Genomic DNA, 26,112 nt, shown 5'->3' on the forward strand with positions numbered 1-26,112 from the left:
AAGGTGCATATTACTAACCTATAAATTCAATATTAAACATTCAAAGTGCTTGCTAGGTTAAAAAGGATTTTTCTCATGCGAGTTATAACATGAGAATCTTACACCGGCTGTCATTACAGATCTGAACATCTAGTTCGAGCATTATTGTTTTTGGCGGTAAAGCTGCTCTGCAGAGTTTTCGATAAACAGTTACCCGAGCGCTAGATATTCCCCTTAAAGTCCGGAGTGTAACACAGGTTTGTTAGCACTGGTGTAAACAGTAAATTATCCCGTCTGATATGCAAGAAATTGTTGAAAAAAAACTTTAATATGAGACTATCTAGCAAGCAGTTAGCATCTAGGACAAATACTGATTGAATATAATTAGTGCTAGGAATTTTCCTAAAAAGTATGTAAAATGTGTAAGTGGACTTAAATTATAAAATATTGAGTGGGTAACTGAGGTGTATTTTACCAAATATTTGATTTGTAAATTAGACTACCAATACAGATTAAATACAAAAAAGAATTGGGGATATCTATATCAAAGTTCAAAAATGTTTTTGTATATATAATGACATTGTTTGTTTAATTTTGTTAAATAAAATGATAGGAAAGTGAGCAGAATCAATGGGATGGCAGATTGAAGAGTTATTAGTGACACAACTCACTTATCCCAAAGGGTGCACATCCCACCAGGGATATTAAAATTCTTTTAAAGCTACAATTGCATTAAGAAAATTAAGCAAGCTCACCGACGGTTTTACTCTGGTGCAAGCCTGAAATGATATCTAATAGGGGTAAGTCTTGACTCCAGTTCATGTTGAAACTTGCCATATGACTTCTCTAGTGTCAGTTTCATTATAAACCTACTTTATCCCCCACAATATAAAGATAGTAAACAGTAAAATTACTTACTTAAATTGATAAAAATTAATTATTGATAAAATTTATTATTTTACAACTGTTTTGCTGATTTGTGTTTCGATATATATGAAAGAAGCTGTCTTTTTAATATTTGGTATTTGACGGGTATATAAGTACCCGGCAAAAATAAATAAAAAGAAAATTGGAGAAGAAGATGGACAAGGTCACAATAAAACATTTCCAAGCTGGGAATATGGTATTTCCAGGTCTTAGTGGAGAGGTTATGTTTGTTTATTTATTATGAATGAAATATTGAGAAATATTGATGCAATAAAATGCATATTTTCATTTTCCTTATTTTCACTGCAAATTATTTTTTTCACTGCAGTTAAAAAAAAATTCCGTATTTTCACTGTTGTCTTGCCAGACTACTTTCTACTATATTCAGCCAATTTACAAAATTTAAGGGAAAGACTTTCATATTGAGATGTCAAAAAAGAGAAATATATATAATAAACAGAAAATGCAATTACGAATACAGAATTTATTTTCATCTTGTGGTACGGAAATTATCATGTCTCACTCTTGGCTACCGCCACTTATGAAATATTTATTTTCATACCACTCGATGAAAATGAATACTGCTTTTATAGAAAAGACATAGATGGATGTCCTCTATTTCTTCATAAACTCAGACATTTATAATTTATGTATATTACCTAACTGTATTTTTTTAATGACCTGACAAGTGAAAATTTGATTACAGGTCTAAAGATGTTTATGATTGAAACATGTTTTTGCTGAGTTTTATATTATTTGGAAATATAAAAGCTTAAAGCAGCTAACTTTGACTTGACCTATCCATCGTTGCGTTTGAATATTGCCAGGACCTTTGATTAATTGGTGTAGCATTGCTGTAAGCTAATAGTTTGGTGTTGAAAATAAATTTGGTAACCACTCATTCCTGCCACCAGTGATGTTTGAAAGAAGCTGTAGGGACCCTGTCTATTGACTTACACCAATTGTACAGTCTCTGCTTAAACGAAAGATCTTCTAGCATGTAAGTATATAGGACAGCACATTGCAGGTAAAAAGGTATCTATAGGTTGTAACCATCAGTCCTTTTGAAGGAAAGCTGAGGGATCAAGTTTTACCATATGAAAAATTAATTTATACACACAGGTGTTATCACTTGTTATAAAACTTCTGTTGATAATTTTTATATAGATCATGAGAATTATTTGAACCGATACAATAAGAGAGGCCGAGATGATCGGCTTGTTTGAGTTCATTTAGGACCGACCAAAAAAAACAATAGGATTCCATTGTGTAATCCACTCATAGATCACTTCTGTGTTTTTCTTATTCTAAAAACATAAGGAGTGGCATAGTATTTATTTCATAACATGCAAAATATATTAATCCAAATTAATTTGTAGACAAAAGTGAATATCCGAGCGGAAAGATGAACATTGATTTAAAATGTTTTTCTTAAATCGTAAAAACAGACTTAAATCTTAAATCCTTTGCTTAAATCATTATCTTATTGATGCAATGAAATATTGACAGTATTTAATTTAGTGCAACATGAATGTTCTCCACTAAAATAGTCTAATGTTTCTCACGTCTGACATTTTTCACGAGCCTCCCTTAAGATTCGTAAGATCTTACATTTTTCACGGGTATGACCAATCTCACGCTACACCGGTTTTTGTGCACTGCACTTCATTTCAAAGATATCTATCTAAGTTTCCTTTCCATAGCTTTTATAGTTTTGGAGAAATGTCCCGGACACAAAATAAAATATGAAAATACACAAAGGGCAATAAGTCAAAAAATAAGAAGTACAGAGTACCAGTTGTGTGCACTACACGTTTTATTAATAAGATTTATCATCATATAAAATTTCAAGTCCATAGCTTTTATAGTTTAGGAGAAATTACACAAACAAAAAAAAAGTATGAAAATTAACAAAGGAAATGACTCAAAATCATGAAGTACAGAGTACCTGTTTTTGAGTCGTGCACTTTATCTCAATGAGATCAATCATCCTATGAAGTTTCATTTCCATAGCTTTTTTAGTTTTGGAGAAATAGCTCGGACAAACATGAAATATGAAAATTAACATAGGGCAATAACTCTATAAAAAAGAAGTGCAGAGTACTAGTTTTGTGCACTGCACGTTAAAATAATAAGATTTATCATCCTATGAAGTTTCTTGTCCATAGCTTTTATAGTTTAAGAAAAATGGCACGAACGAAATTAAGTATGAAAATTAACAATAATTAAAACATCACGAAGTACAGTACTGTGAACCAGGTTTTTTAAGCAGTGCATTTCATCAATGATTTCAGCAATGATATCTATCATCCCATGAAGTTCCCATGAAGTTTCAAGTCAATAGCTTTTAAAGTTTATGTGAAATGGCCCTGACAAAAGTAAAGTATTGAAATTAACAAAGGCCAATAACTCAAAAATTAAGAAGTGCAGAGTAACGATTCAGGTGCACTGCACTTCGGGTCATTATAAAAAGCATGCATGCCAAGTTTGGAGTCAATTCAATAATAATCCGGATAAGTCTAAAGGGACGACAACGACGCATTTTTCAAGCCGACTCAAAAACTGCAAGGCTTAGAGCTTTTTCATTGTGTTTGAGGCATAACTTGTTAGACCTCCACGTAATTTGTCCAAAAAAAAGACCTTTTGTTTTCAAATTAATAGGTCTATGTTTAACCTTTATTTTTTTAATTCAAGTTAAGCTTAATATATTTGTCATACATTTAAAACTATTATTGTGTTTTTATTTCACATAATTGAATGTACCTTAATCCTACTTTAATCTTTACTTGGTTGTCAAAAAGGCAGACATCTTTAGTTTTGGTGGCGCACAATTTGTTTACCTTGAACTATATAGGAAAGAAAAAATCTATTCCCCAAAACAATTGTCCGATTACAATTGATAAATGCATTAATGCAGGAATGTTCCTAAGGTGATGCAATAAAAAAAAGTCCCCTACTGGTTAGAACCCTACAAGACTTATATATGCGATATTCTGAATGGCCAATTTCAATAATGGCAATGTGGAAGACATACATTTTGAGTTCTTGTGTAAATCTTCAGAATGTGTAGGAGGTTTTCTGTAGTTTCACCGATTTCCGGTATAAAAAAGTTTTGTGCGATTGCGAAGTTCTGGTCACGCGATCTGCATCATAAAATAACACTGCCAAAGTTTTTTTTCCAAAAATAGAAGTTCAAGTTCGACAGACAAGCAAAAAACTTATATATAGATGCAGAGATTTTTACCAGTTATCCTTCAACCCAATTTTAAACAATTTGCAATTTGGCTCTTCTCCCAACCAATCGCAATTTTTGGGCCTTTTCCAACAGTCTTCGGATAAGGACCTCGAACACAAAAGTAGGAATACACAGAACGGATACGGTATTTTGGTTTAATCTTCGCTAAGAAACTTAACATAGTAATTAAATACTGGGAGTTATTGATAAGTTTTTTTCCAATATATCAAATAGAAAGATATTTAAGTAAACAGTACATTATTTCTATACTTACGAGGGTGTTCAAATATGAATGCAACTAGGCCAATATCTCGCTTTTTACAACGTTTTACCACAAACTATGTACATGTATCGCATAGATGGTTGTGTAAGCTCTAAATTATTATATATAATAATATAATACATGTGTAAATCAAGTTAATTTAGCTTTGACAATAGCTCGATTAACGCTATCTAAGCGTATTTGCTAAAATGGTTGGAAAAAGGTCTCCTTTCACTGACCAAATACGGTCCTATAGCAACAACCAGGCAGAAAAACATATTTAATGAAATATGTCTCGTGTTTATTGGAAAAATGAACTTTCTTTTTCATCAATCACACAGTGGTGTAAGACATTTAAAAGTGGTGTGGATTCAGTAAAAGATGCACCTCATGCACGCCGTCTGAAAACTGCAACTTTGCCAAAAATGGTTGAAAAAGTAAAGGATTTGATTGCTATTGATGCAAAATTTACAACTATGTTTATAGCTTAATACGTTAGTATCTCTGTAGGATTCTCAGACGTGATTAAAAATGAGAAGGATAAGTGCCAGATGGATATCCCATATCTATACAAAAGAGCTAAAGCTTGCTCAGGTAAGAATATCAAAACAATTGTTGAAACAGTTCCCTAAATAAAACAATCGATCTTTTGCAAATATCATCACCGGAGATGAGACCTGGGATCACTTTCATGAGCCCAAGCGAAGGGTACATAACAAAATATGGGCAATCAAATTAAGTCAAAGACATTGCATAGCAAAACGCACCATCAGCGTCAAAAAGTCATTTACTAATCAAATTGCCGTAACAATAAGTAAATCTGTAAATGCCAAGTTTTACAAAGGCACGGTCCTTCATAAACTGAAGAAGAATTTCAAAAACCGTCGACCAGCATCTGGTCTCCGCGGTGTCAGGTTGTTGCATGACAATGCTTCGTCACACAAAGTGGTCATTGTACGTAAATATCTGAAACAGGAATACAATGACTTTCCTTTTATTAATGAAAAGTGGTCTTAAATTGTTAAATATTTTGTCCAAACGAATGATGGTACCATATCACAAAAAGCCGGTATTGGTAAGTAAATTAATTTACATATCTGTTTTACTTTTTCTTTGCAGAGGGTACCTCCTGTTAGTGGTCCCTACAAGTCCTATGATGTCGAGGATGTGAATGGATTATATAAGGCTGTTGTTGAAGAAAGTCTGCTTATTGATAGAGCAGCTAGAAAACATTCAGTACCTGCTAGAGCCCTTAGAGACCGCGGCAAACGCACGGTAGACATTGACATAATTCGATTAGGTCCGAAGTCAGTGTTCTTGCAAGAGCAGGAGGCGATTCTAGTCCGACATTTGACTGTTATTGGTGAAGTAGGTGTTGGTTATTCCCGATAAGAGACAATTAACCAGGTCTCTGATTATGCATTTCATCTTGGTGTCACAGACAAGGTCCATTCCCTAGGATAAAACTGGTCTTATGCTTTCATGTCCAGATGGCAAGAGCTCAAAATTGTAAAAATATCTGTAGGCTGCAAGAGCTAAGTGTGTAACAGAAAATGTAATTGATAAGTACTTTCAGGAACTTTAAAAAATCTTATTAAAGTATGGTCTATCCAACAAACCCATTTGCATCTTCAATATAGACGAAAATGGTTTATCTATTAAGCACAAGCCACCAAAGACTGGTAAGAACTACAAAGTCAAACAGTGACATCAGGAAAGCCAGAATGTTGCCGTAATTGGTTGTGTAATTGGTCTTGGTCAACAGATCCCTACATTTTTCATATTTCCGGGAAATCGGGTGAAAGAATATTTACCTGATGGAGCTTCACCTGGTGCTACTGATTGGTCTAACTCTAAGAAGAAATCACCGCTGAACAGTCGTTGTCAGCAGAAACATTCCTAGAAAATAGAGGGGGCAGTTATCTAAAAATAAAAAACTGGTAAAGCAAGAAAAACACGCTGAAAAGTTGTTGTTAGTTTTACCCTTACAGCCACATTTCACAACCACTGGATATAAGCTGCTTTCGGCCTTTGGAAACGGCTTGGAACTCTGTATGTCAAACTAAAGAGAGTCTTGAAGTAGGGTGCTTACAAAAAAATGATGATTGCAGAATTGCCTGCAAAATGAATTTGTCTTCCATTAATCCTGCATATATCCAGATTGCTTTTAACAAATCAGGGGTATTCTTTTTAATCCCAATGTCATTGCACAAGAGTCAACTGCATCTTCGACTGCTGTTGCTCAACATGCAGGTTGTGAACAAGAAATGCACCACTGAACAGTCGTTGTCAGCTGAAACATTCCTAGAAAATAGAGGGGCAGATCTTTAAAAATGAAAAAAAACTGGTAAAGCAAGAAAAACACGCTGAAAAGTTGTTTGTGTGAAAGCAATTACAGAGACTGAAGTTTTAAAAGCTGTAAAAGAACATGTCCACAGTCAGAAAAAGGCAAGCCAAATTTTCTATATAAAATTTTTTCCCGAAATAAATAAGATCAAAAGTAAAAAATAACTTATCATAGTCGCCTTTTCCTGGTTTTTCTGGTCTCGAGGGTCTGTCAGAATCTTATGAACTAGTGACATCCCAGAGTCTGACATGTGCATTGTTTGTCACCAATTCTACCCACAAAAAGGGATAAAGTACCCATATCTAGCTACATGTATTGTGAACTAGAGTAGATGTGATGTGATGGATGGGTACGCTTGACACTTTGCTTGAAATTTCAGGCCACTTTCCTATACCTCAATTGTAAAAAATAAAGTTATGTGAGACCTCCAAATGTAAATAGTTAACTGTAAGTTGTACAGCCAGCCGTTGTTGTTATTATTTAAGTTAACTCATATTTTTAAACGTGTTGAAAACAAGGATAATAATTTTAAAATGGATTTAATGTTCAAAAGTATGGATTTGTTTCTTAGAAAATGTTTGATCAGTAATCAAATGTGACCAACGAAAATAACCCTCGGAGAAACGTGCTAGCTTAGACCTGGAAGGTATGTTAATTGTATTTTTATATTGAAAGTAAGACATCTGTTAAAAATAATTATATTGTGTACATAAATGAATGGTTTATTTAAACCTAATTGCTTTTTATTATTTATTTATTTTATCAGTTACGTCATCGACATTATCCTTATACGAACATACAGACGCGGGATATAAAAAAAATGTTAAACAACGTAAGAATCGAACCTGCTACCTCTCTCTATCAAACGCCTACTAAGCTACCGTTTCAAACATTACTGTTGCTTAACGTTAAGATGTTAAGTGTATTTTATTTTGTCAATATTTTTAGTTGTGATATTAAGATATACACAAATCGTTGTTACAGATAAGGCTTATAAGTGAAGTCCTGGTTTTGATTTCGTAAGATAAAATAGAAAAAAAATGGAATCCCTAAAAAAACTCACAAAAGGACAAAATTGAAGATATATTGGAGTTCGGTTTGATTGAGCCTGTTCATGGACGGTACTGAAAAGTGTAAGCCACCGTCCATGCCCCCAGTACCGGCTCTATCAGAACTCAACATTTAAACATGGTGAATGGTGAAATTTTGAATTTAGAAACATCGTAAGCCCTATCCTAGAAAACAACGGGCGGAACTAAATTTAATGGAAGTTTGAAAGGGGGACAGAGGTTATAAAATAGAGAAAAACAGAATCTCTATAGAAAGCCCAACACGGCAAAATTGAAAATGTTGCAGGCTCGGTTTGATTGAGCCTGTTCATGGACGGTACTGGAAAGTGCAAGTTACCGTCAACGCCCACTGATATAAAGCCTGCATATCACAGATAAGACGACAAAAGACAAACTTAAAAAGCAGGTAATTATACAATATTCAAGTAGGAATACTGGAAGCACCCAAGTTGAAAAGGGTCAGATGGAAGAAGCATAAATAACCACAAACGTGTGAACCTATATCACTCAGAATATATCACTCACAGTGTTGTTAACATAGCTTTGCCGATTTTTTGTGTGGCCTAAGTATCAATTTTTTATTCTTTGTTGTTGTTTTTTTTGTTGTTTTTTGTTTTACGTCACATTGACACAGTATAGGTCATTACGCGACGTTCCAGCTTTACTGGAGGAGGAAGACCTCAGGTGCCCTTACGTGCATTATTTCAGGCACGAAGGGGCACCTGAGTAGAACCACCGACGTTCCGTAAGCTAGCTGGATAGCTTCCTCACATGAAAGAATCCAAAGTCCCTGTCGGGATTCGAACCAACAGCGGTGAGGGGCAAGTGATTTGAAGCCAACAATTTTTTATACCTTAAATTTCCTTAAAAATTAATATTGTGTATCTTGTCCTTTAAAGAATATTTCTCGATTCAAAGACAATTACTGCACTAAAATAATACAATTTTCCACCGCAATAATGACGTTATACTCATCTTTTATGTAACAACGGCGCTGATAAACTTGTTTGCGTAACCTTTAACCTTTAACCCCTTACAAAACACTCGCTCAATCGTATTCCAAGAAACATAAGAAATGAGTTGAAATATTCAAGTGACAACAGGAAACACGCTCCAGGCCTACTTACTTAAAACAATTAAACAATACATGTCGCGACTGATATATGAATCAGAATAAACACTTTAATATAAATAGAATAAGGATGATATCACATCATGTGGATATCATTGTATCATTGGACAAAAAAAAGAGGATATAAGTAGAGTCAATTGTTATGTGTTTGTGTAAGTCACTTAAAGTTGTTGAATTTCCGTCCTGCTTAATATAAAATTAAGGGGAAAAAATAAACCGAAATATTTCTGTCGTGTTCTTTCACTGCTGTTAAACTATTTTAGTCACAGGTAACTCTGAGTATACGGCATATTAAATTGTTCAAAGAAGCTGGAAATGGATGAATATCAGGTAATAATCGCATGGTTTGGAACCTTTTCTTTGTTCTTCATAACCCATTATACTCAGTACACTTCAATGAGCATTTAAAAACTGTATTGATATATAACCGTTCAGTTTTTTCATTGCTTCATATGGGGAAAAATTCAACTAATATATAACAGTTGAGTTTTTTTTGCACCTTGTATATATCAATGTAGGTTTTTAACATAAGATCAAATAGGACAGGGGTACATACATTATCAGCAGCCAAAGAAATTAAGAAAAAACAACAACAATAAAATTAATATAAACAAACTAAGATAATCAATGAAATAAATTATTTTCTCTTTTCAACTGATAAAATTAAAAGATACATCCGCTGAATGAATTATTACCACTGAAAAATCCCTTAAATCTTGAATCATAATTACTTTCTCCACAAATTAACAGTTAACAATCCATCTCTATCATTGGACGTCACTAAATTTTCAAGGGTTGTAAATGTTGTTTATTCTGCTATTTTTTGGCGACAGCGTAAGCATCTTTAATCAACTGCCTTATTGTTTATAACTGTATGGTAGCTGACGAAAGCATTAGCTGGTGTTGGTTCATTTCATCAGGGGATTCCATTTGAAACAGAAGAGAAAGGGTACACGAGCGAGAAGTGCACAGTTTTATTAGTTTAATTATTTTAAGTATTATTTTTTTTGCTGTTTCTTTTTTTTGTTACAAAAATATGAAATTGCTATAAAACAGTTATTATATGTTAAACTCGTAAGTAACGGGGGTATAACACTGCATATGCAGGCGACATCTCGGAATGTTTCTTTAAAAAAAAACGTCTCGGCCTTACGGCCTCGCCATTTTTTAGCAGAAACATCACTCGATGTCACCCCAGTCAGTGTTATATCCTCGTAACTGACTCGTTCATATACTTAAACTATTACATACTGAATGAAAATTGAGTGATTATGTCTAAATGGACTAATGTCAGACAATTTAAATTTTCAGCCACATGTATAAACGTGTTGAATGACCGCCATAAAATATAGTATTGAATCCATGCTTATTTGCATAATGATTGTGAAATGTATTTAAAAGTAAATTATTGTGAAGTGAACAGAGGAAGTAATTTACACAAAACATACGGTAGTTACAATCAACGTAAGTTACAAAAAAGTCAAAATATGCAAAATAGCTTCTACTGCATTAGTTTTTTTACGGTGATATGCTATACATGTTTACCGCATGGTTTCGATTTTTTTCTTGTTCTTACTAACCCATTTTACTCAGTACAGTTTCAATGACCATTTGAAAACTTTATTAATATATAACAGTACAGTTTTTCCATTGATTCGGCGTTCTCATAGCGTCCAAAGAAAAAACAACGTCGAGGTGAGCGCAGTAAGATGGCAAACATCGCCGCAGCATTGCAGTGGCATTGCATAGAATGCCGAACGACGGTGCGCATATTGAGTACGCTCAAAATAAACCCCGTCATTTGGTGTTGTGATAAGAGCGCCGTGGGATCGCAGTTACGAAACCGTAGCATCTCCTACAACGCAACAAGAGTGCCGTGAAAGCGCTGAAGGATCGCCGAATGAACGTCATGGTAAACCACGGCCTTTGTAAGGAAATTGTTCGATTTCTCTACCGCGCTTATTCCGCTTGTGTACAGCGCTTTTAAGGAGCTTTATTTTTCTAAAACGCTCTTTCTGCGACTTAACGGCACTGTCACGGTTATCATTGCGTTCTCAAGGCAATTTTACTGCGTTCATCTGAAATTGCAGAATACAGTACACTAGAATTCCTTATTAAGACCACCCTGGAATTAAGACCAATTTTTAAAAGGAGGGAATTTCCTGTTCTTTATGTTAATGGTAGCACAATTAAGATCACCCACTTATCCACTTTTAAGATCACCAGTTTCGGTCCCAATTCATTGTTTTATTTATTTCCTAATTCGCTACGCTCAAACGTAAATAAATTATTTATCCCATAATAAAGGCAATCGAAGGAAGAAAGAACAACAAATACATAAATTCACATTTAGGATTTGTTATCTGCATTGCCGTATATCGAATTCAAAAACAAAGAACGGGTGCAATGAAACTCTTTATAATACCGAAAAATTGTTCAATGTTGTATATTTAATATTAATCAATATCAATATAATATGTATTTCATATTTTATTTCTAATACGCCCATATTCTTTGTAACTGATAATCGTTTGTTTAAATTATATTTAACATAATGTCACTACGCCACCGCTCCGCGATCTTAAACTATGTAATCCACAATGAGATTTATCTAATCCAACTGAGGAAAACTATCCAGAATTATCTCCCTTGATCTCGTAGTCTGTATATATTTATTTATAATACTGTCTATATTTACAGTAAGTGAGAGAACGAAATATGAACTCATTAGAATCATCGTTAATTTGAGCACATTAAGATATAAATTAAGCAATGATACTAAAAATGTTTTCAAGTTTTTGTTTTTTTTGTTTTGTATTTTAACAATATAACAATACCATCTCTATAAATGTCAGTTTTACTCTTTTCAATGAAAATTCCTTATGATCGCCATGCAAAGTAATATCGGAACGTCTCAAAACAAGTTAATTCAGAATATCTCAAGAAGCCTGTATATTCAAGCAAATACATGTACATGTACTTCTTAATCTAAACATATTATTTGCATCGCTGCTATACATAGAAACTAAATTATTTAACATTTCCGGTGTAACAGGAAGAATCCTGTGAGCTGCCTCCCTAACTGACTTTGTTAAAGTTGAATGACAAGGGTTAATAGAACATTCCGCTAAATCATGAGCCCATTTAATTCCATAATAGGCATCGTCAACAGAAAAATTACATTTTTGAATGATTGAAATCAAATACAGCGAAAAATCGGTGTTGAAAGCTGGTAAAGAATTAAGTTTGACACAAGGTATTGAATGGTCGTTGATACTTTTTGCTAGTATTGACAACATGAGACTTTAAAACAACTCTCGGAGCACTGGCAGACAGGGACAACTCCATATTCATGTAAATTACCAAATGACTATACAACTCTGAAGCTATCAAATCTATATAAAATGTATTCCAATAAATTTTCAAAATTTCAAAAAATATGAGCAGTCAAAATACAACTAAATATAAACGAAAAACATAAAAATAATTGAAAACAGTGTCCGTATGTAAGAAAAACCGTTCATCACGCTTATTTCAAGTCGATTCGTTATTCGTAATAAAACATATTACAATCTGCCTTCACAGCGGAAATTCAACCACAGTCAAACCGTTTTTATGACCACTTAAATGCAGCAAGTGAAATAGAAAATAAAACCTATGAAACAATAAAAGCGTAAATCTTAAAAAAAAGAAAATCTCGCACAACAGCGCTTGTCACTGCCTATCGACTGACGTACCACATAATTAGAAAATAACTCTCGCCAATCGGCGCTTGCCACTGCCCATCGGCTGGCGTACCACACAAATTATAAATAAATAACTCTCGCCAATCGGCTGGCGTACCACACAAAATTATAAATAAAAAACTCTCGCCAAATCGGCGCTTGCCACTGCCAATCGGCTGGCGTACCACACAAATTATAAATAAATAACTCTCGCCAATCGGCGCTTGTCACAGCCAATCGGCTGGCGCACCACACAATATTATAAATAAATAACTCTCGCCAATCGGCGCTTGCCACTGCCAATCGGCTGGCGTACCACTTCAATTTCTAAATAAATAACTCTCGCCAATTGGCGCTTGCCACTGCCAATCGGCTGGCGTACCACACAAAATTATAAATAAATAAATCTCGCCAAACTGCGCTTGCCACTGCCCATCGGCTGGCGTACCAAACAAAATTATAAATAAATAACTCTCGCCAAACTGCGCTTGCTATTGCCAATCTGCTGGCGTACCACATAAATTATAAATAAATAACTCTCGCCAAACTGCGCTTGCCATTACCCATCGGCTGGTGTACCACATAAATTAATAATTAAATAACTCTCGCCAATCGGCGCTTGCCACTGCCAATCGGCTGGCGTACCACACAAAATCATAAAAAATAACTCTCGCCAATCGGCGCTTGCCACTGCCAATCGGCTGGCGTACCACACAAAATTATAAATAAATAACTCTCGCCAATCGGCGCTTGCCACTGCCCATCGGCTGGCGTACCACTTCAACTTCTAAATAAATAACTCTCGCCAATCGGCGCTTGCCACTGCCAATCGGCTGGCGTACCACACAAAATTATAATTTAATAAATCTCGTCATCGTTTTTTAAAAATAAACGAACTTACTCCATGTATAATCCATTATTAAATGATAATGTAAGGGTAGTAATTGTGCACGTTTTTGGCTGTAATATGATTTCATATAAATGATTCAACAACTTATATTATAAACAGGCACTTAAACATAACTGTCAATATTTAAAGAGAACAATATAATCGGTTAGCTGAATTTGTCAAATCCAAAAAAAAAAAAATATCTACTCAAATATCGTACCAAAATATCTTGTCTTGTGGTAAACTCAAAATATCAAGAATGTATATTTTGGGTATACTGCTATTACTAAACAACATTTGCCAGAACGGTGCTGATGGCAAATGGGGTACAATTAAAAAACTCCGTAACCATCCAGTTATTTTCCCCTGACCAATTAACTAAAATGGCATCGACTGTTCCCGGGACCCAGCACAAAGAATTAAATCTTTTAACTTTACAATTGTAATGATTACAAATCGGTAAACCGAGAAAAGTCCCGTCATAACATCCAAAACATTGAAAAAATCTGTTCGTCATAAAAAGTTACTTATTTGATCTGCAAACTGATTTTGGACCATTTGAACCCTCTCTATATGTGAACGTATACCTTTTAAAGTACAAAAAAAAAAAAAAAAATGTTAACAACAAGGGAATGTAACTTTGGCTTCAAGCTTCCTCCATTAATAATTTAACACTGTTTTGATCGTCGGTACACCATCGGACTCATTTACTAGAAATAAACAATACAATACTTTGTAGAGCAAATTATATAGCAGACAGCTCTCGCCATGTTGAACTCTTAGTTTTTTCATACTCGACCATTTGTTTTATTATTATTATTATTATTATTATTAAACTCCCCTTGACAAAAGAATTATGTAATTTGAATATGTGGTTATGAATAATACTTTTCTGATACTCGAAATATAGAAATTCATATCTATGATCTGATGATAACGAAATATTTTGTACAGTTGAATAAATCTATAAAATCATACTCATCTTTAACATAGCGTTCATTTTTGAATTTCTGACAGTGTCCGAGTCTTGGGTCTTGAACCAGTTTTTCTGGAACGGCAGACTGTGTATCTGGCTGAAAACCGCTGAAGCCGGAGAAAAACCGCTGATAGGGCAATTAACTTCCGTTGTAGTTGGACTTCAGTCTGGAAGTGTCCCCATCCTCCACATGCGAAACCCATCCTTCTTGTTAACGCATGACCTCGATTGAGTAACAAAAGAAGAACTAGGAGTATAGTACAGGTTACTCGGCGTAGACACTGGTAACGGTCTTTCCTTGCCCTTTGTTTACAGCGCGTACAACTTCCACTTTATGAAGCTCGTCGTTGAAGTTGCTTGCACTTCCTGCCTAAAATCTCCCTAAAACGATTTGAATTGATTGTCAAAATAGTGGCGATACAATCAAACAATTCTGTTTTCGAATCTCGTCTGCCGCTGAAAGTGGCTGAATTACTCTCTCGTTAATTCTTCGTTGGTAGCCATTAATATTCAGTGCACGATAGAGTAAAATAAACGTGTGTAGCAATGCAGAAAACCTCGAATGATATACACATCTATCCGACTTTATTATATATTACTGACGCACGAGAAAATCGTGCGTATCATATTCAATGATTTTCAATACAGTAAAACTTCGATTACCTTAACCTAGGATAAATATATTTATTATATTACCACACATTTTAGACCACTGATATTTCATTCAATACCTTAACAGATCACAAGATTATCGTAATTAATCTGTTTGAATCCTCTAAAGCATGACATTCGATGAAATAAGGTGTTAAAACTGTTTTGATTAGAAAATTGTATAGAGGTTAGAAAATAAACTTTAGAGTGGTTTAATGTTACTTTCTGCACATTATTTTGTGAAGAATTAATTTCTTAATTTATAGGTAAATTATGTACATAAAACAAGACCTATTAAAATTTAATCTTTGATCTTTATATCTTCAGACTTACATTGTAGTTAGAATTTAATATTATAACATCAGTGTATAGTAATATCTGAGGATATCATATAATATTTTAAACATGTTTATGCAAAATTATTCAAAAAAAGAGTGGCCATGAAATATATATACCTTGATAATTATAGCCACAATTAAGACCATCTGTAATTAAGACCACCTTAGTCCAATCCCTTTGATGGTCTAAATAGAGGGTTTTACACCGTATATATAAAACGTGTTTGCAAGTAAATTTCCTTTTAATTATGGGTGATGAACGGCAGCAAACTGGAATATTGCTTGCTTGCCTGCAGGTGCAACAGGTACACGACTATTCAGAATGAACAATCGCTGGTATATAAAGCACGATTTCAGCGCAGTGTGAGCGCCACGAGAGCGTTGTGTGAGCGCCATGAAAGGGTTGTGGAAGCGCAAAGAACGCAGTAGAAGCACAGTCTGAACGCAGACAATCTTAAATTAAAACGCCGTAAGAACGCATTATAACAACGTGGAAGCTCCGAAGCAATGCCATGATCACTGTGAGGGCGACGTGAGGACGCCGTGAAGTTTTTATGTCAGCAAAAATATCAGATATTTTCTGGCGATCTCGCGGTGCTTTTAAATTTAACAACGCCGTGCAAACGCAGTGAAAGTGCAGTCTAGTGTGACAGGGTATTAACACAGCAAGGCATATATTTGCATATTTTGAGCACTTTTTCGTAATTTACATGGGCTGTTATTCCCGTTTGCAATGTGAAAATTATTGTCTTTGTTAATTTCACAATATTCCAATATTTTTTCATGAATTAGTAAACACCTTGAGCGTACTGCTTTAAAGAAATGGTATCAAAATAACGCAGTATTTAAATTGTATTTTTATATGTATCTTAGTAATTAGATGACTCTTAAATGTGTTCGTTCACCTGAGCACAAAGTGCTCAAGGTGAGCTTTAATGATTACAATATGTCCGTCGTCCACTGTCCGTCAGTGCGTCCCTAATCAGCTTTTTATTAAATGATGTCTTCTCCACTGGGCCAAATTTGATGACATTTTTTATGATATTTCTAGCATGAAGCTCTTCTAAAGTTGTTCGAATGGCTATGCTCTATTAAACATCTTGGTCAGATGCTATAAAAATAGATTTTATAAGAACAAAATCTTTAAAAATCTTCTTCTCTGAAAGAAAACAATGCTTAGAGCTTAGGTATTTTGTGTATAGCATCATCTAATGAAACATTACAAAAACATTTGAAATTATAGATTTAGCCCAGGGGTCAAAATCGGCTTTGGCCAAGGGGGACAATGTTTTTACCTTAAATGTAAATAGTGAAAACTTAAAAATCTTCTTCTCTTATTTTACTAAGCCAAGAGGTTAGATAGTTCGCAAGAAATATTGTGTAAAGGACCTATACCAATATTGTTCAAATTATACCCTTGAGGTAAAAAATGGCCCCGCTCCGGGGTTCATTGATTTCATCATGTACATATAGCAAATATCTTCTATTCTAATGATATAAGGCTTAGAGCTTCGATATTTGGTAAATGATATCATCCTTATGTCCTCTAACAAAGTTGTCCAAAGTTTGCCCCTCTGGTGTTAAAATTGGCCCCGACCCGGGGGCCATAGATTTCCAAATATGGAAAAAAAACTTTCTAGGGACTAGTGTTTCAGTCTAAATATCTGGAAATTGGTCAGAAAGAGTGCTATGATGATTTCCAAGGCAGGTTCGAATATGGGTAATCTTGGGTCGAAAACAGGTCACACATCCCTAATATGGAGAAACCTTGCTTACACTCTAGAGACTATTGTTCTGGTCCAAATGTCCTAAATATTGGTCAAAAATGTTGTTAAGATGATTTCTATCTCAATTGGAATTGGTCCAAAACTTAGGTCATACAGTCCAAATATTGAAAAACCTTAACACTTTAGAAGCGATTGTTTTTGGTCCAAATATCCTTGAAATTGGACAAAAAGGTTGTTTCTATGATTTCTAGCTCAAGTTTATATACAGATCATCTGTGGTCAAAAACTACTTTACACAGCACAAAATATGGGAAAACCTTGATAACACTATAGAAGATACTATTTAGGTCTAAATATCCTGGGAATTAGACAAAAATACTATCATGTTTGAATATGGGACATATGGGGTCAAAAACTAAGTAACAACACCCAGATTATTGAAAAATATTTTTACATTAAAGACGTAATATTTTCATCCGAACTATCCTGAAAATGGTCAGAAAAGTAGTTTGGATGATTCCTACCTCACCTTTGAACATGGGTCACCCATGTCAAAATCTAGACCAAAAAGTGAAAAAAAACTTTGTTATCACTATGGAGATTACATTTTTTTCGCCAAAATATTCTGGAATTGGACAAAAAGGTTGTTTTTTATGATTTCTAGTTCAGGTTTGAATATTGGTCATCTCAAGTTAAAATATAAGGCATATAATTATGGAAACACATTCGTACATATTGACCGTTTCATTAGCGATCTTCTTCGTTGCTATATTTAAATATCTAATCATAATGGAAAAATACAAACGTAATGCACAGGCTAATAGATTTATACCCGACTTTTCAAATGTTACTGAGTTCTTGTGAAAACGCAGAAGATATCCTAGAGGTCTTATGATAACTTTTGTTACTGCTAGTGTGCGCATGTGCTAAGTTACCGCACGTCTTTAGCGTATTTTATTAGTCAAAACTTGTGAAAATCTTATGCAGCGTAGTACGCTTATCATTTGCACAAACATTTTGTAATATTATGTTGGTTTTGTGTGTATTTCAGGTCAAGAAATATTTTTCTTACCTTCGTTTCTTGTTCTTTTTCAATTCATAGAATTATTTTGCTAACGCAGATTTTGTAGACTAAAAAGGCTTTGATGTAGAGCATTGACTTACAGGATAAAATACACTTTGAATTCAATACTCAAGTATGCTGTCTTCGTGTATACAATATTTCTGGCAGTTTTAGAGAACATTAAGTAACAAAACTATCAGTCTGCCGAAACAAATTACATGTAAATGGTAATATTCTAATCCTAGTATTAAAGACTTACTTTGTATTGTCCTATCGTTTTCATAGAATTTCTATATCTTAATGACAAAAATTGATACCTTCTAAGAATCAAAATATCCCTTAAATACCTGAAGATGACCCGCACCTCATTAAATTTAGAAAAAAAGGAAGTTCATATTACTTCATATTTTGCTTCAGATCATTTACATGTATTTGTTTCGGCATACCGGTAGCATAGTTTATTAATGTTCTCTAAAACTGCCAGGAATAATGTATACATAAATACATCATGCTTGAGCGTTGAATTCAAAGTGTACTTTATCCTGTAAGTCAATGCTCTCTATCAAGCATTTTTTCAGTCTACAAAATCTGCGATAGCAAACATCTTCTATAACTTGAAAGAAAAAAACACAAGAAACGAAGGCAAGAAAAAATATCTCTTGGACTGAAATGCACACAAAGTCGACATTATATAACCAATTTTTTGTGCAAATGATAAGCGTACTACGATTATAATGATTTATACACTTATTAACTAATAAAATACGCCAATACGTGCCGTAATTTAGCACAAGAAACACACTAGCAGTAACAAAAGTTATCATAAGAACTCTAGGACATCTTCTGAGTTATCATAAGAACTCAGTGACATTTGAAAAATCGGGTATAAATCTATTAGCCTGGGCTTTACATTTGCAACTTTCCACTATAGTTAGGTAATTAAATGGGCAACGAAGAAGATCGCAAATGAAACGGTCAATATTTAAGAATGAGCAAGTAATATTGAATCTTTACTCAAAACTGTCAGATTTTAAACAAGAGGCGACGAAAATCAAAAATGGACTATTTAGTTATTTCTGACACAAAATACAATTTGTAAGGCAAACGTAATCATCAAAGTTTAATTAAGCACCTAAACTCCCCATTAAAAGATAAAATTACTATTTTTCACGTGTGTTTTACCAGTATACAATGAAATTTTACGACGAAAACCGAAATGTTTTCGAGAAATTCCGTCCCAGTTATTATAATAACTCCCGGCATGTTATCAAAAGAATTTCATCCTTCTTGTGACAGTTCCTCCCCCATGATGAGAAGAGTAGTCCAGACAAATTCAAAAAAAATCAATAAAGGGCCATGACTATAACAAAAAGCACTGAACCGAAAAATGAAGAGATATGCACAACTAGGCTTGATATTAATCCGTCCTATAAAGTTTGGATAAAATGGCACCAGTAGTTTCTGTGGAGTAGTCCAGACAAGCATCTCTGTAGCTGGCAACACACAAAAAACACCCCTTTTATTCAAGGGTCATGACTCAACCAAAATAAATTGAAGCGGAAAACCTGTGTAATATGTGCAAGTACTTGAGCTGTAAAAGTTCATTCAAATTGCATTAGTGGTATAAGAGGAGTAGTTTGGACAAAAAAATATTACTGTCTTTATATTCAAGGGCTATAACCAAGCCAAAAATCATTCAAGCAAAAAACTCGTGTAATATGCGCAAGAACTTGAGCTACTGATCAATCCTGTAAAGTTTTATTGAAATTGCATTAGTGGTATAGACAAACTTGTAATGTAAATATCATTAAAGGGCGATTACTCTGACAAAAATAATTTGACTAAAATACCGTCGATATAGACCACTGGACTTGGTACTGATCATTCCTGTAAAGTTTTAGAGATATTGCACCAGCCGTTTCCGAAGAGTAGTCTGAAAAAGCTTTTGTGCAATTGGCAACACAGAAAAACACCCTTTTAATTTAAAAGATAAGTTTCGTTGTTGGAAAAGATGGCAGTTTTATGTTTACCGGAGAAATATCAATGAAAAGGAGTGAATTTCAGAGTATATTAAGATGGGCCAATACTCAGAACCCTGCTTATATGGTATCAGATTCTACTGTGTAAGTGACATGAAGTATATTTGCTCAATATATATCGCTATTCCTCAAACCCTGGACCTGGATTTAAGTATGAGCAAATAAGTCGTGATGGTCTTAAAGAACCTTTGTCAATATTAGGTTAAAAACTTAAAGCTGATCTTATTGAGCCAAATTGACAGCCGAAACAAAATTAGAACTTAGAAATGTCATCATGAAAGAAGTCTAAGAAGCAGTGGACAGCGAAACGGTATCTCTGCGTAACGAGCTGTCTTCCCTTATGAAAGCACATGCTGATTTACGACAGGCAATGCTAGGTCGAAAAATACAGTAGATGGCTTTGTCTTGACATATTGATATATCCGGTATTCCAGGGGATACCAACGACCCTAACGAGAATGTTACAGGGAAAATTCTTAGCCATTTTAAGAACTTGAAGCTAAGTGAAGGTACCACTTTTGAAATTGAGCGTTCAGAATACATGTTTCCCACAGATAAGGTAAATTTAAGAAGGGCTTCAGTGTTAATCGCAAGTGCATTGTTAAATTTTCGAATTTTGTCGCATGCAAACGCGTTACAATGCAAAGAAAGATCTCGGATCCGGTATATTTGTGCAACAGAACATTACAACATATCAATAAAATTTTCTTATGACGCTCGCCAACTCATTCGTACCAAAACTCTCCAAAAACTTGGATATCTGGATATAAAGTCTTTGCGCTATTTCCGAAAACGACGAACCTCTATTACTGGTAAATCTGAACAAGGAGCCAAGGTCCTTATCAAGAGCATGATAACAATTGAAGCAATCAAGGATGGGTCAATATTCAACTTATAAACTAAACATATAAATTTGTAAATTTCTGTAAGTTAGTTCCATGGAATTGACTGTAATATAATTATAATATCCTCAAATATTTCTCGTATTTAGAAGTACAATATGTACTGATGATCTACATAATTATTAACTTGTTGTATAAAACACAGCATTACAAAATATAACATAGGCTCTCTCTTTAACCCGATTTGGCGCAGCAATTTTTGTTACTAGTATGGATAGCAAAATTTTATGTTTTGACCTACATAGTGTTTACAATATTAATTTACACAACACAGCAACGTGTACTTTCTATAAGTATGTTACCCTTTGTAAAAGTGCGTATGCCCTAAAACACCACGCGACTAAATACTCTCCGCACGAGATTTCTATTCACTAAGTTAATTATAGTTATAGTAAAAATGATTAAGCAACTATATCGCTTTAACACGACAGTCGCGTTGTAATTTTAACTCTCATAATATTGATACTTGTACAGACCAGAATATCTAGCTCAAGGGTAACTGTTTACGGCGGTAACTTCGCAGTTTCCGATAGCTAGATATTCCGTCTTTAACGAAAGTCGGTGTATGATCCTTTTCTTGTTTATTACTTTAATTGTATTTCGGAAAGAAATTATGAATAATAATATTTCAATTTAGCACTTTTTTCTGACAGTAGCGTATGAAATTAAAACATCATCCATAACGACAAAATGGCGTCATGCTCTGAACGCAATTCATTCATAAAATGCGCGTGGAAATGACGTCATTTAAAACACGCGATTTGTCTTATACGGGGGTGTATAGTTCTCTTTTCTTTTTGGTACTTTTTAATCGTTTTCGTGTTTGGTTTATATTGGGAAGAATAATGCAGGTGGCACGAGATTTTCATGAGTTTTTACGCGGTTTTAAATCATTCCAGGTTTACTACACAGTACGCACGGTTCACAAAATTTCTTTTATTTTATAAATTGTATATTCATGAGGAGACGGTTGATACATGTTATATATATTAATAGAATGTTTTATAAATGAATATTTCAAGTTAGTTGACAAAGACTGGATTTTACAATGTGACTGATCAATAATTGTATCGGGAGGATTTGTCAAATTGATTTATTTTTCTTAAAGTTTTATCCAATTGTTAAGTAATTCTTTAATATATAAAGACTATTCGGAAAGCAGGGGGCGGAGAGAGCCTGTTTGCTGTACAGAGCTTTGGATTATCCCTACCCCCCGTCTTAAACAATAAATTTAAAATAATAATAATTAGAGTTGGGGTTGGGGCAGCCGTCTCGCAGCATATGATTAACCTCTGTTTCCGAATAATTATTTTTAAAATGGTGGTTTTTCGTTTTGTATATTTCTTTTCGACAGGATAAAAAAGAGTCCCATTTCACAGTATTGATCCATTGATTTCAAATTCATCAGATGAAGTATGTTTATAGTATAATTATAATCAACATTGTTGCTATTACAGAAGTATTTATATATATAGGAATACTATGTAATAATTAAGGCGTTTTTTGATATGACATTATATTGTATGATGTATTGCTGTAAAAATGTTCATATATGAGCTTTAGTAAACCGCAATCTATAGAACCTTATCTGAGTTTTCTTATTTCTTGGTTTTGATTAGGAAAGAAATAATTTATTTTCGGACGAACGAAGAATAAACCTGTCTGATATGCAAGAAAAAAGTGGCCTGTTTCGTTATTTGAGTTGCCGTTTTGGTTCGATATGCATTTGAGAAAACATTACGCTCATTATAAAAAGTTTGTTGTTAGTATCAGTATTAATATCAGTTTAAAGGTCAAAGTGTGCGAACTACATGCTGATTGTCTTTACACAAATGGCACTCTCATTTCTCGTCAGATGTATCCAGGGCTTGGAAACGTATTGGAAATTTAAGAGCAATCTAATTTAATTTGAATAGAAACTGTCTTACAAAACTTTATTTTACTTTCATCCGACCCTTTTTAGAATATAGTGATGTTGTCTGGTATAATTGCAATAAGTACGAAAAACAAAATATCGGATCTGTTCAAATAGAAGCAGCGTGTATTATCAAGGGCGCGACTATCTCTGTAGCATTGAAATTGAAATTAAATGGGAATCCTTAGCAACCGAAAAAAGCATAAACTGATAACATTTTACAAAACGGAAAATCACATTACACCAAATTACTTACCAAACATAATCCCTAAACAAACACAAAATAGATACCAACTACGTAACTAACTTCAAAACACACCAATTTTAACCTCAAGAACTCAACTTTATCGAGATTCCCTTCTTCCGTCTGTCATCCGTGACTGAAACAATCTATCCGATGTAATTAATTCAAGTACAGCCGTAGAAAGCAAAATTGAATGGCCAGCCTTACTTTATCTCACAGGTGATAGAAAGGCACAAGTTTTTCATAATCGTTTACGTCTAGACTCTTGTTCTTTAATGATCTTTTTCGCAAATCTATTGTCAACGACTCACACTAGTACCGTTCCTGTGGTAATGTTCAAACTACAAATCATTATCTTCTTTCATGTCCAAACTTCCAAGTTCAAAGAAAACTAAACGTTGAACATCTGAGTCCTTGCGCATGTCACAGAACGACTTCATATGCCTGATTGATACATTATATTAAGTTAACTGTCTTATTAGTAGCAAATAACTCATTTCCACATTACGACTCTTTTATCATTTTATTTGTAAATCTATATCTTAAAAAACATTACACGTTATTTTGACGACTGAGCCGACTGAGGAAATGAATTTATATATGTCTTGGAATTTTTCAAATCCTCTTCCGAATTTAATTAAAATTAACATCTTCAGTCATACATGATTTTGTTAAACAATTTCTTCTAGTTGTAACGATATCTATCTTTGAAAGTTTGTAAATAAATATTGTTGAAACTAAAGGCTTCAACTTTCAACCGAAAAACCATGTTATATACGAAAGTACTTGAGCTATGGATCGACGTTGTTAAGTTTCATTGAAATTGCATTAGTGAGAGAGAAGGGACGGATGGAAGGTTAGGTAGTCTGAAATTATCATTATCACTCGTTAAATAGTCATCAAATAACACATTGATGAATTAATGATACAGATTTCTTTCAGACAATGATCACACATCCAGTTTATTATGGTATTATAATCACTGTTCTCACAAGCCAAGCTTTTGCTTACAATATCTGTAACAACACTTTCACTAACGGGATAGGAATACAGGTAAGATGAAATATGAATAACATTACATAAAGGAAGTTATTTTATAGACTGATAATGTACTTGTTACGGTGTTGGCCATCTTACAAATGGTTCAAGGGGTTTGAACCTTTCTTGAGCCAGGACCATTATTTTCCACATAACATATGAATAAGTTTGTCAAGAAAACGAGCGAGGTAAGATTGAGTGTTAAGATTATATTCAAGTTCCAGCTTAGATAAATTCGATTAACCATCAGTAAATCTATTTTTATCGTCCGACACAGTGCTACTACAGTAGCACGAAAAACTATTTGAACGATACAAGTATAAATCTGCAATATTTTGAAGATAAGTATTTCTCATTTCTTGCTTTAATTAAAAACATACATATGTTTTGCTTCAATATTTTAGTGTTATCCTTGTGAACCTGGTTACACAACAATAGAAGACTGTCCTGGGAATTTTACTCGTGCTAAATGTGAGGAGTGCCAGGATGGGACATATCAACCAGAATGTGTTACCTTCAACGAAACTGTTAGTTGTAGAAACTGTACAGTTTGTGATGTATATGAAGAAAACTGTACAATATACAAAAACGCTGTTTGTGCGCTGAAAAAAGGTACACGTCATAGTAATGTTTATACATTTCATATTTTAAAGCTGTGTCTTTAAGCTGTATTATGTCAAAATATTACAGAAAAAAGGAAAACTTACTGTAGTTAACATAAATTATTTAACCTAAATATCGTTTGTAACTGTTTATAACCAACATAACAATTCAAAAATTGTGAATTATTTACTCAAAGAGGCGTTACATGTAGATACTTAAAATATGTTACGTTGGGTAAAAATATGTTCTTTTAATTGCTAGGGAAAAAGTTCATTAAATAAGAGATCGAAATTTATGTGAATAATACAGGTTTGCTTTCGATACATAATCTACAATTTTTTTATGTCTTCGGTTCAAGGTCATACCATGTAGTGCATATTTAAGGAACCTTTTCTCATAGTAACTGTTATATTCTATTATCAACTGGGGCAGATTTTGGGATGACAAAAGCGTTTACACGAAATATCATTAATTTATTGTCGTAAGATATGTGTTAACGTTTCTTAGTATGAATGAGATGAATTACAGCAATAATAATTGAAGAACGTAACAGTCATGTATGTTTTCTATTTAACAGATGACAGTGGTGCTCAATCAGGCTCAATGGTGTTGGTGTGGACTTTAATGTTTGGCTTTATCGTTATCATTTTACTCAATATAACTTTTATAAGTTACTACTACTACAAAAAGTAATTATATTAGATAGTTATTTGTCAATTGGACAATGAAAGAATATTTTTTAAGTAAATGTTAAAAAAGCTTATTTAAGTAAATGTTTAAAAAGCTTGTGATGGTGGGGCTGCAATTTGTGGCCTAATCCTTGTCATTTTAATCATTATATACGGTGTACTTAAGAATATTGTTTTTAAGTAAGTATTTTTTATTATAATAGTGTATAATGCCATAATTTCCTTTTGAATTTTTTAAAAAGTTGTTTATAAATGCTAGTATTATTATTACAGTTATTATCATTATAATTGTTATTAATGTCATCATCATCATCTGCAATTTAATTATTATAGTCATACATTTTATTATCAACATTATCAA

At 33.7% G+C, this 26,112-nt stretch overlaps 1 protein-coding gene across 1 annotated transcript; it reads left to right on the top strand.

The window, feature by feature from the left end:
* Positions 1–9,046: 9,046 nt before the first annotated feature.
* LOC132734131 (CD27 antigen-like) lies at positions 9,047–25,755 on the top strand. Its single transcript, XM_060720848.1, has 4 exons — positions 9,047–9,282; positions 24,364–24,474; positions 24,864–25,071; positions 25,640–25,755. The coding sequence occupies exons 1-4, from the start codon at positions 9,268–9,270 to the stop codon at positions 25,753–25,755; spliced, it is 450 nt and encodes a 149-aa protein (XP_060576831.1). The 5' UTR covers positions 9,047–9,267.
* The last annotated feature ends 357 nt before the right edge of the window (positions 25,756–26,112 follow it).

Source organism: Ruditapes philippinarum, unplaced genomic scaffold (genome assembly GCF_026571515.1).
Source record: "Ruditapes philippinarum isolate M1 unplaced genomic scaffold, ASM2657151v2 ctg5873_1_1_1_1, whole genome shotgun sequence".
NCBI classification, from domain to species: domain Eukaryota; kingdom Metazoa; phylum Mollusca; class Bivalvia; order Venerida; family Veneridae; genus Ruditapes; species Ruditapes philippinarum.

Bases quoted from the DNA above. Each gene is read 5' to 3' on its own strand.
- LOC132734131 (XM_060720848.1), top strand. The intron at 24,475-24,863 runs GTAAGATGAAAT...TCAATATTTTAG, and splicing joins CTAACGGGATAGGAATACAG to TGTTATCCTTGTGAACCTGG. The intron at 25,072-25,639 runs GTACACGTCATA...TCTATTTAACAG, and splicing joins TGTTTGTGCGCTGAAAAAAG to ATGACAGTGGTGCTCAATCA.